The sequence below is a fragment of the Solanum verrucosum genome, unplaced genomic scaffold (assembly GCF_900185275.1).
Source record: "Solanum verrucosum unplaced genomic scaffold, falcon-dt-bn FXZP01000022.1, whole genome shotgun sequence".
Lineage (NCBI taxonomy): Eukaryota > Viridiplantae > Streptophyta > Magnoliopsida > Solanales > Solanaceae > Solanum > Solanum verrucosum.
The window spans coordinates 704,957-717,221 of NW_026020086.1; the positions used below are offsets into that span (position 1 = coordinate 704,957).

Genomic DNA, 12,265 nt, shown 5'->3' on the forward strand with positions numbered 1-12,265 from the left:
AGTAACAAACATAAAAATCTTTTGTCCTTATGTCATCAACCTGAACTGTTCCAAAAACTCGTAACCTCCCCATTGTTTTTTTTCCTGTCATTCAGAAGTAGTCAAATTCGATCAAAACAAGTTATATACACTTCAACACGTCTTACACAAAAAACCAAAATCCAAACTCAAATTTCTCATCGGTTACCTCTATATCCGTGCAAATTTATCATTTTTCTCATAAAAATACATCTCAATTTTATTACTCTCTTTGTTTAAAATTACACGCTATAGTTGACTGAACATTAAATTTTTAGAAAAAAGTCTACTTTTTTAAAATTTATGTTCTCATTAAAGATAAAATAAATTTTAATATCATATTTCCTCCATCTCTTTTTACTTGTCAAATTTTGACCTAGCACACGTATTAAGAAAATAATGATTGCTGCAGTGAATTTACCATTTTAAACTATTATCTAAATATATCTACTCACTATATTTTTCAAAAACAGTAACTCAACTTTAATAAATTGATGATAAAATAGGAAGAAATTTTTTTTGTCCTTTCTTGATTTATCAAAAAATGACAAATAAAAAAGAAAATAAAATTAATTTGACAAGTAAATAGGGACGGAAAAACATTATTTATTACATCATTTTGTTTTCTTCCTATTTTATCATCATTTAGACTTGACTCACATATTAAGAAAATAATGATTAATTACTTGATGTAATAATTTACCATTTTAAACTATTATCCAAATATATTTACTCATTATATTTTTCAAAGAGACTAACACAGTGTTAATAAATTTATGATAAAATAGGAAGAAGAAAACTCGTCCTTTTTTTATTAGTAAAAAAAAGATAAATAAAAAGGGAAATAAAATTAAAAAATATTTGACAAATAAATTGAGATGGATAAACATTATTTATTACATCATTTTGTTTTTTTCCTTGAGAAGAAGTGTTTACAAGTTAAATGAGTCAGTTTGTTTTTGTGTAGAGCGTTTTTTCATTTTCAGAAAAATTGAGTTTGGTGGGAGAAGGAAGGAAGGAAGACGAAGAGAGAAAAATGTCGAGCTCTGTGGAGATGAATGAAGTTGTGTCCATTGAGCTTCCAACTCCAGATGGTTGGTTGAAAAGGGTATGTTTTTTTTTCTCTTCTTTCTCTTATGTTTTTTCATTTTTATTGTTCTTGTTTCAGTTTTTTTTTTTTGGTTAATTTTCTGTTGTTTTTTGTGTTTGGCATTGAAATTTGATGTTTTTATGAAAAGGGTTTTGTGGGTTTGTTCTAATTTGTTGTTTGTTCTTCAGGTTGAATTTTTTTTAATTCTAGTTTTATGTTATTTTAGGTGTTTAGCATCAAATTCCCCTTTGTTCTGAAAAAGGGTTTTGATTTATTTTGTGTGTTTATGTAGGCTGTTGTGTTTTTGAGTGTTCATGTGATAGTTTTGTTGATGAGAAGGATTGTTTTTGTATATGTTAACTGGGTTGTCTGGTCTTGTTAAATGTAGATTTTTGTGCTGCAATTGTTGTCAATTTAGGAAATGGGGTTATCTTGGTTTTGAGATTTTCCAACTTCTGGAAGATTGAGGTAGGCTGGAGTATGAGGAGTTTTGCTTGTTCCTAACTTCATGATTCAGCTGAATTCACAGAAGTTTTTGGGGGTTGTGTGTTATTTAGGGATGGCAAATGGGGGCAAACCTGCATAAACCCTTCAAAGAATTTGACCCGCCTCACCTAGAAAAATTTGTTGTTTTTCAACACGTCTCCCTTAACAAAATTTGTTGTTTTTCAAACCGCCTCGCTTAGCTAAATTTGTTGTTTTTCAACACGTCTTGCGTAGCAAAATTTGTTGTTTTTCAACACGCCTCGCCTGGCAAAATTTGTTGTTTTTCAACCCACCTCGCATGAATTGTTTTCTCCTACTTTTTTCATAACAATTGTTTTTACAGTCTACACTTAAGTTTCAAAACACAAATGTTTTGATCTAAAATAGACCCAAATCGTAAAAATCAAAGTTTTTTTTTTCTCATATGAGAAATGCTATGATGAAGTCAGCCTCTGTATACTTTTCATTTCTTTGCTTTTCCTTTAGTGGATAGTAAAATTGGATAAAGAAAATCATTTCAACAAAATGTTAATGCAAAATGAATCCAGACCCCTTGCATTGTTTTGTGCCACAAAAATCCAAACTTGCACTAGCATATCCAGGCTAAGCTTAACACTTCAACTAGCAGATAATTTGGACAGGCTAATGTAGAACTGGATCATTAAATAAATGCAAAACTCATGTTTCAAGTTTTTTTTTATAATAAAGCAGTTGTAATTAGGAATTAAAGACAATCCAAAAAGAGATTGTATAAGCATCCGATTCAAGAGGTTGAGTACAAGATTCATGGTGTAATCGAACTTAAAACTTATGACAGGAAGAAAGCTGAACCCCACCTGCCCCGCAACCCACAAAAAATTCTTTTTTCTTAAACTTAACCCGCCACACAACTCCAAACCCGTTCCGCCCTGCAAAGGGTCAAACCCGCACCACACTGCTCCACTGCCACTCCTGGTTGTTTTGTCTGTTATAAGTAAAAATTTCCTTTTTTAAATTGTAAAGGGAGTGCTCTTTAGCGTTAAACGATATATAAGACTACTAGACAACTCAAGCTTAAAAACTCTAACTCGCCTACCAGTTGATCAGCATAATCAATGAAGACAGTAACTAGAATAAACCAAAAGGGACTGAATTGCATAATAAGTTAGATGAAATTGTTTTTTTTCATGTTATCAATTTCATCTAACTTATTATGCAATTCAGTCCCCTTTGATTTATTCTAGTTACTGTCTTCATTGGTTATGGTGATCAACTGGTAGGCGAGTTAGAGTTTTTAAGCTTGAGTTGTCTAGTAGTCTTATATATCTTTTTACAAGTTGGGGTAGGGGGGTTCCCTTGGGGGGGGGATAAAGTGGTATTAAGAGAAATAACCTAGCCTTTTAAACCAAAAATTGGAAGGGAAAAAACTTCAGTTCTGACTTATTAATTGGCTTTGAAAACCATGGCTTCAGGGAAGTGAAGTTTCTTTTAAGAGTGCAATCTAAAGAACTTACTGTCTGACGGTTTCAAGATGTACCAGAAATGATCCTTTTGTAATTTAAGTACTCAATCTGCAGCATTTTTTGATGGAGGATAATGTGCTGGTTCTTTCTATTTTTCAGTGCCTGCAATTTAATTAAAGTTGAGACTTTGTTTACAAAAAGGAATTCTCAAGTCCTTTTAGTATCTAACAAGATGAATAAGCTAACTCACATATCAAAATAGACACTAACTGTTATGATTCTAATTAAAGGAAACAGGACCGCCTGATTCACTTTCAGAAGTTCTCTGTCTTTTATACGAAACTGTAAACTTGTACTTGGATTGGATCAAGCTTATTGAAACTTGCTTTTGGTTGAGTTTAAGCTTTGGACTTGAATATTAAACCAAAATGCTCCAAAGCTAATTGTCTTATTGCATCTAAATTATAATAACATATTTGCTTCTCGACAAACGGCGGATAGCTTTTTGGTAAGGACCGTTCACCTCCAACCATCAAGATTGGTGGTTTGAGTCACTACGGGAGCAACAGTGGGAAAGGATCATGTTGGGCAGCTTGGTTTAGGGGTCTGGGAGGTGAGTTAACCATGAAAAACTATATGCATTTTCATGGTTTACTAAGTTAGTTGATTCATTGCGGGTACCTATCCAATACGGGTGTGGAAGTATCGGGTAGGAGTATGTCAAACTTTTTGCTATAAGTTTTAGCGTATGTTGAAGAAAGTTTTGAGTCCCTTGCTTCGTCTCTATTTTGTGAGATCTCATTGTTAAAGGATTCTCCATGTTCACCCTCTGCCGTCACCCTCCACCATCAAGAATTTATGCACATTTAGTTGTGCTCCAGTTCCAAGCTCAAAAACTCTTGAGGCAATTGGAGCTAAATTAAAGCTAGCTACTTGTTAGATTTTGTGCAGGATTGACAACTTAATGATACATGGACTTGGATGTTCTTCGATCGCATATATGTTTAAATTTTGGCACTTTTTAAGTGTGTCATCAGATATCATAATGAGGTACCAATACAAATGTTGCATCCCTTTTTGACACTTGTGTAAAGAGGCAAGATGAGAAGTCCATGGAACACTGGTTCAGCTTGGCTCAACCAGGACTAGTTTCACCATATGTGGTCGTACGGTTTGTGAACAAGTTATACAGGGTTTATAATGTGGGTATTAATGCCTCTTCAGGATTTTCTCAACTGGCAAAGATTGAGGGACTTGTGTCTTAGGCCACAAGTTTGAGCTCTATGCCAAGTGAACTTGAGGCTGCTATTGGCTTTGGGCCAGCACTGTTGCTGCTTGTAGTTCACCATTCGATATTGTCAAGACTCCTACAGAAATTGCAGCCAGACACTGAAAGAAAATTCCCGTACTCTGATTCTTTCGGCTGCTCCATGAAAACATTCAAAGGTAGGAGGACTTCTCGAACTCTACAACGGATTTCCTGCACATTGGATTCAGTTCTCCCTTGTGTGATGATGACTCTAATTTTCCTTAAACAAATTCAGGAGGTGGAGACGAAAATTGAAATGGTCAATAGCTGCATCCACTCCAGTTTAGTCTCTATATTTTGCGCAGTCACCTTATTGTCGTGGTGTTGTTTTCTTAGTTTATGTAAATTCATGCCTTCGAAGTGGAAAGGTACACTTCAAGATTTTTTTTTCGGAAAAACCCTACTTCATTGTGAATATTCTTTTAAGGTTGTACTTTATGTACTATTCATGTTGCAGTAAATATTTGGAGCTGCATCAATTTGGTATGTCTTTCTCTTTCTTGAGCTCAAACTAGTTACTATGTGGCCTTTGTTTTGTCAGTACCTCTCATACTCCCCCACCCTACACCCCACACACACATGCAAAAAGAAAGAAAAGAGAAGAAGGAACTGAGAAGTCTGATGAAAGCAACTTTATTTAAGGCTTGTGGACAATGATTAACACACAAATCCTGGGAAAAGCTGGATTGACAACCTTGAAAACCAAGGATTGAATTTTAAATGTTGGTGTACCAAGTACATATGCAGTTAGGAGGTTGCAAGTACATGATAGGTTCTCACCTAGATCCTTTCTTTTGGGACAACCGTGGTGTCGGGGCTAGGTTGACGCACCTCGACTAATTCCATGGGATACCTGGCACCTCCTACCAACAACTGGTATAGGGTAACTCTACCTACCAAGGCTAGGACAGATTTGGAAAAAATCACCTAGTTTGTTGTCTCTATTGGGTGGGTTTCAACCTGAGAACTCATGGTTCTCCATCCACTTCATTGACCACTAGGCCACATCATTGGGTGCGTTCTCCCTAGACTCTTTTGATAGCACATGCATAAGATCAGTGTTATTATAGGTGGAAATGCAAAAAAAAAAAAAAGAAGAGTTTATTTGAGGTTTTAAGTGAAAACACAAATAAAGCACGAATTTAACGAAGAAAGATGAATGAAGAAAAAATACATATGCTAAGCGATTGGAATTTTCAGTTACGAACTTGATTTCTTGTTTATGGACGTGAAGCTCAAACTTCGAAGCTAGGTATCAATGCACAAACAGGTGATATAAGTAAGTCGTCTACTGCAAGAAAGGGAATATCATGACATGTTGTTGCATTAATACCTAGCTTCTAAGTTTGAGCTTGAAGTCCATAAACCTCATTCGAGTGAAGTGGGATACATCCATGCTTCTCAACTTTCATGATTGGAGTATCATGATGTGGGATAGCTCTCTACCCTTCTCGTTGAGAAACTGAGCAACTTTATCAGCTTCATGGTCATAGAATTTTCTCTTGAAGTTGACCTCCCATCTATCACCTATCTTGCAATTATGAGTAGTAGTCCCATTTTCTGTAATAATGCAGTGTATCAAGAAAATATCCTTTTAAAGAATATCTTGTATCCATGCATTTCGCCACATTTTATTTTCTTCCTATTACCAACCTCCCGTTTTACTAGATTTGGAAATCCACCCATAGCATCTTGATATTCTTCCATAAAGGTACATATTGAGATGAATTAGTCTTGACTTTTCATGTCATATTTAGCTTTGATAACCAACAACAACAACAACATACCCCATGTAACCCCACAAGTGGAGTATGGGGAGGTAAGATGTACACAGACCTTATCCCTACCTTTGTGGGGTAGAGAGGATGTCTCCGATAGACCTCGGCTCAAAAAGAAAGTTATTCAGAGAAGGGTTGCAAGAACAAAAAAATAACCACAAAATATGTAGATAAAAAGTAAAATGAAGCAACATATAGTAGAAGAACATAGAAGAATAAGAAACTACATGATTACTAATTACTACTAATATAATAAGGAGAAGAGGATATTGAGCAATCCCCCTGCCTCTCCCAGTCCTTTTCGAGCTGGCATAGTTGTTGCTATGGTATAGCCCTTCTCTTGCCTAACCTAGCGAGCGACCACACTCAGCTAGTACTAATCTTCTACTTTAATCCTCAACCTTCATGCCTTCCTATTTAGGATTTTGTCGGTAGCAGATTGAAGTTGTGTCATGTCTTGTCTAATTACCTCTCCCGGGTTCCTTTTCGGTCTACCTCTCCTTACTCTTGCTACAACAAACCTCTCACACCTTCCAACTGGCGCATCCGCGTACCTCTTATTCACATGCTTGAACTATCTTAGGCTCGCTTTTCTTTTCTATAAATCACGTTCCCATTAAATTTTGTTGTAACTTAAAACAATAAACGATTATTGTGTCCTATAAATCATGTTTTCTTTCAGCTAGATTTATATGCTACTAAAGAAACTTCTTTAGCTACACAATTTTTGGAGATCACAGTTGTTCCTCTTTTACCTCACAAAAAATTTATGGGTCATCAACATACAAAATGTTGGATATTGGCACATTGTTTCCTATGTCCCTAATTTGATTATGATGGAATACTTGACACAAGTGATGCAACATTTAATTCATTTAATCTACCTATCAATAAAACTGAAAGTATTGTTCGACAAAATTTAGTAAAACCATACATTCACTACCGAAAAGGAAAGACCACGCAACACGGTCAATACCTTTTTTGGTCTAATTTTCACATAACACATGTGTTACCAACGGTTTACGCATGAAAAATTTAAAGAAATCAGAACTTCACCTTATTTATTAATTATATTTGTAGTAAGGACAACTTATCTATTGATTATGTTTTCCTATTTCCTTGTAGCTGTAATTATTAATAAGGAGGTTATTCCTCCATTCTCATTTTAGTAGTAGTAGAAAGTTATTTCCTTGTTATTAGGTGGTTGGTTAATCCACTAATGTGTATTTTAAGTTATTTGAATTCAATAAAAAGATAAGCAAAAAATTATTCTAGTTTTTGAGTACTTTAACTCAAGAGATTGCAGGTTCGAATCAATACCATAGGTCGTATTAAAGAAAACATTTGATTTCATCTTATAGTGTCCCATAACTAGGTCCATATTAGGGGGATCGTAACAACTTGGTATTAGAAACGGGAGTTGTGGGAGATCAAATACAAAAACAATTATGCCAATTGTTGACTTTATTCTGAGAAGAACGTGACCAATTTAGCAAGACAAGAAGCTATAAATGCTCGCTTGGATGCACTTCAACATAAAATGGTAGTCACAACCGAGGTTGAAAAGGTAAAACAGTGGCTACGGGATCAGGGTAAAAACTAGTGGGAATTCCATGATTCCTAAATATACAAAGTTGGATTTTCCACGATTACGTGGCCATGAGGACTCCTTGGGATAGTTGAACATGTGCGAGCATTTCTTTTGACACAACACCAAAAAAAGAAAAAAAAGGGTCTTGCTTCTTTTCATTTGGAGGGAATTGCACAACACTAGTTTCTTCAACTAGTGAAAGATATGCCTCAATGATATTGGGATGAGTTCAAACGTCAATGCAACGTTCATTTTGGACCGCCAATTAGAAGTCAAAAGTTGGAAGAATTGGCCAAGTTACGTCAAATTGGATCTGTGACAGAGTATCAAAAAAGGTTTGAACAATTGGTTTCGTGGGCTAGTACCATTATACAAGCACAAAATAAATGGAATTTTGCATAAGTGGTCTTGTTGATTACATGAGGTCGACTAGTTCTTAGATTGATTGAATTCAACATAGTTAGAGACTAAAGGAGATAACCTTTTTTTTTATTGCTCGAGTGGAATCAGTTGACAAAAACCTCGAACGTAATTGACTTCTTTCTTTAACTTAAATAAAGGAAGAGATGATTTGGAGAAGAACTCGTTCCTCTCCGAGCAGTGAAGTGTCATATCCTAGAGTGAGGGCTTTATCGGTCGTTAAGATAGAGTTAGTGCCGGTAGTTGTTCTTGCGAAATTGAGGGAGAGTTGCATAATCCTCCAGATTTGGCTACGGCGGTGAGTATTTCCCGACTTTATGAACGCAAGGAACAACCTCTTTGTTCGCAAACATTAGATGTTTGTAGATCAAAGACAACAGATTTCTCACCTCAACAACAACCAGATTTGTGAAGAACTAACCAGATTTGAAATGGATGAAAGATGACTTAAGGGACTCTATTTCAAATGTGACAAATTATTCACTCTGAGCCATTAGTGCCAGAAATTATTTTGGATTGATTCCATTGATAATGAGGAAGAATTTGCTGGAAAAGAAGGAAATACTAGTAGTTCCCACATTGTGCTTGAGGACAAGTGCAATTTGAAGGAGGGTAGTAATGTTAGCACCATTTTAGTCTGCTAACGGTTTACGCAGGGAAACTTTAAACAAATCATAAAGTAGATTACTTAAGCTTATCTATTGATTATGTTTTCCTATTTCTTTGTAGCATTTATTAGCAGTAAGGAGGTTATTCCTCCTCTTTCTAATTTCAATAACAGTACGAAGTTATTTCCTTTCTATCAAGTGGGTGGATAATCTACCAATATGTTATTTAAAGTAATTTGAATTCAGTGAAAAGATAAGAAGAAAATTATTCCAATTTTTGAGTACTTTAACTCAAGAGATTGCAGGTTCTCTCTTAACGAACCAACACCATAGGTTGTATCATGCAGCGTCCCATAGCTTAGATCCATTTTAAGGGACCATAACAACCCACATCGTTCCGACTCCATATTGGTCTGTCTTTCTTCTAATGAACAAGGTATCTATGATTTCCCTTCTTTGTTTGGAGGCATTTTTCTTAATGAAGCTCCTCACATTCATTGTCAGAATCTGAGACTCTGATATTGTAATAACTGTTCCATTCTCTCATTCAATGCTTTAGCTTCTATCTTGCCCATTAATGATGACAGCATCACTTATTTCTATATACTTATTGTTCAACCCATTTATTTTACATTTTATGAGAATCTTATTTGTCTGTGTGGGTAGCATCCTCTTGGTGACTTTCTTTGAATTTGATTTTACAGATGCTAAAATGATGCAGTTGTAGGGTGATGTTGTTATTCATTTACTTGTTTATTGAAATATCTTACTAATTAGATTCAGTGAAATGTCAGTTCTACTTGGGTTGTGGCACAAAATAAGTCTTTCCTCCTAATAATAGTTACGAGTTTCCCTTTCCGCAAAAAGATTTACTCGCTTTAATGTTTATTTCACTGCTCATCTATTCACATGGAAGGCATTATGACCAGCAGTTTTGACAGGGTTGTCTCATTTATAAAGCTTGTGTTTATCGTAGTACCAAGTTATTGCTTTGGTTTGCACCCAAGTGTGTGACTTAGTGATTAATAAAGTTGGTGCAAACCTTAGAGACAGGTTTTAAATCCCAGTTGAGACATAAAATACTAACAGATTTCTTCACGTTCGCCTATGCTTTGATGCGTAGAGTTGCCGATGGAATAGCCGAGCTACACAGTAGCTGACTCAGGCACTGCCATTTCAAAGAAGAAAACAAAATTATTGGTTTTACACTTTCTTAACTGATTCATTCTCTATGTTGTCAGTTTATATGCATAGACAATAATGTGTTATTGATTTCAGGGTGCTTTTGGCTGGGTTGTTGTTTCTTTGTTAAATGTATACCACTTGTATATCTATAGTGTGTGCTAGTAGTCTGCAAAATTACTTTGTTTGGGGATTAAGTTGATAAATACGATTTGAAACTCCTCAGAACCCCATTTGATCAGGAAGAGCTACTCATGTGAAACAGTTGCACTCTGACTCATTTAGTTACTGAACTGTAGTGGCCATTTGATCAGGAAGAGCTACTCATGTGAAACAGTTGCACTCTACTCATTTAGTTACTGAACTGTAGTGGGATTGTGCATGTTCCAAATTCTGTACTAAAAACAGTCGGAACATGGTGGATATTAGCTGAGCCATAAGTTATATATTATTTGCTTATCAAGAATTCATCATTATCTTCTCCTGATGTTGTGAAGTAGTTTCCTTTCCTTCGGAGCTTTGCCTATTGATTTCCTTTTCTATCTCTCAAGTAGTTCCTTGTCTTAGTTTTTGGTTTTTATTTCTTTTCCATGTTTACTCTCCATTTTAGCAGCCAGCCCAATAAAAGACGAGGAATATAAAAGGAGAATGATGGAGATATTTTTAATAACTAATGTCCATTTTTTCTGTTTTTGTTTCTCAGTTTCTGCCTAAGAAAGGAGGGACACCAAAGAAAAATGAGATCGTATTTACTGCACCAACAGGGGAGGAGATAACTACAAAGAAACAGTTGCAGCAGTACCTGAAGTCACACCCTGGTGGTCCGGCAATCACTGAGTTTGACTGGGGAAGTGGGGAAGCTCCAAGAAGATCCACAAGGATCACTGGAAAGGCAAAGACAGTTCCACTTGCAGCAGAAAGTGTGACTCCAACAAAGCGAAGCAGAAAATCTTCAGCTTCTAAGAAGGATGTGAAAGACAAAGAAGACCAGGAAGAAACTGAGGCAGCAAAGGATGTTGACATGCCAGAAGCTGAAAAACAGGAAAAGGATGATGCGGCTGTGGAAGCTAAAAAACATGAAAAGGATGTTGTGGCTGTGGAAGCTGAAAAACATGAAAAGGATGTTGCGGCTGTGGAAGCTGAAAAGGTGGTCGAACAGAAACATGACGAGGGAAAAGATGAAAATAAGGATGAAATGCCTTCAACTGATGTCGGTGTTGTGAAGGAGAACCAAGCTAAACCGACAAGTCAAGGCCAAACTGAAGATGGTCCTTCCAAAGATGATGTTGTTGAGAAGGATGTCGAAATGGTTGATCATGCTGCTGAGAAGAAAGATGAAATGCATTCTTCTGTTGTTGATGTTATGAAGGAGAACCAAGCTGGAAAAATGGGTGAAGGCCAAAAAGCAGAAGATGGTCCTTCTAAAGAGGCTGAGGTTGAGAAAGATGACAAAATGACCGATTGTGTTGCAGAGAAGAAAGATGAAACTTCTGATGTTGATGCTGTGAAAAGTGATGACCCAACTGAAGATGGAAAAGCAGAAGATGCTCCTGCTGATGTGTCTGCGGCTGACAAAGATGTTGGAGATGCTTTCTTGGTGAAAGAGGTCCCAATTGGGAAAGTAGCAGATGAAGCTGAAGTAACTGATAACGGGATCAAGGCCGATGAGATTAACCATTGAATAGTGACATGGATCCATTCTCTGCTATCCTCTTACCCTGCTCTTTTATTCTCTCTGACCTTTTACCCTTGTTACTTTTCTTTAGTGACTGTAGTGTTGTTGTCAATGGTAGATACTCTCGACTGTTCATGAGATATCTGTATGTAATATCGTAGATTTAGATCGTTACTTGCAGCCTGGTCCTCTGGAAGAACTTATAGCTGAAAGAGATATATGTAAACCTTACACCATAGATTTAGACCTTCAGTTGGGACAGAACTTGTAACTTGCTGAGATCCATGTAGCATGTTGTGACTGAACTCAGTAATGTAAGTTGTAATAAGTCTTTGTTAAGTTAATGTCGAGTCTTAACAATTCAAGTCTCCTTGTTTCTTTAAAAATTGCAGGTTTATGCTAGTATGAGCTTGTGGTGGCCCGTGGAGTTGATCTATATTTGATAGCTTCTCAGGTAGTATTTCGTGGTTCCCTTACTTCTTTGCAAAGGTGGGGAGATGTTTGTTTTTATTTTCTGGTTGTGTTTCCTCTTGTTTACCCTGGTTTGTCAGTTAAGAGTTATGCATATGATATCAGTACGAGTTACTCTGTTGCAATGATAGAAACTTCAAGTGTGAGTTCATCATCTTGGAATTGTAGCAAAAATCTGCAGAAAATGCAGACTTG

General features: G+C 36.1%; 1 protein-coding gene across 1 annotated transcript; it reads left to right on the forward strand.

The window, feature by feature from the left end:
• The first annotated feature begins 969 nt into the window (after positions 1–969).
• LOC125824415 (methyl-CpG-binding domain-containing protein 11-like) lies at positions 970–11,957 on the forward strand. The gene is made up of 2 exons (XM_049503788.1): positions 970–1,126; positions 10,628–11,957. The coding sequence occupies exons 1-2, from the start codon at positions 1,055–1,057 to the stop codon at positions 11,603–11,605; spliced, it is 1,050 nt and encodes a 349-aa protein (XP_049359745.1). The 5' UTR covers positions 970–1,054; the 3' UTR covers positions 11,606–11,957.
• Positions 11,958–12,265: the final 308 nt, after the last annotated feature.

Coding starts and splice junctions, on each gene's coding strand:
- LOC125824415 (XM_049503788.1), top strand. CDS start 1,055: ATGTCGAGCTCTGTGGAGATGAATGAAGTTGTGTCCATTGAGCTTCCA. Junction 1,127..10,627: donor CAGATGGTTGGTTGAAAAGG/GTATGTTTTTTT, acceptor TTTGTTTCTCAG/TTTCTGCCTAAGAAAGGAGG.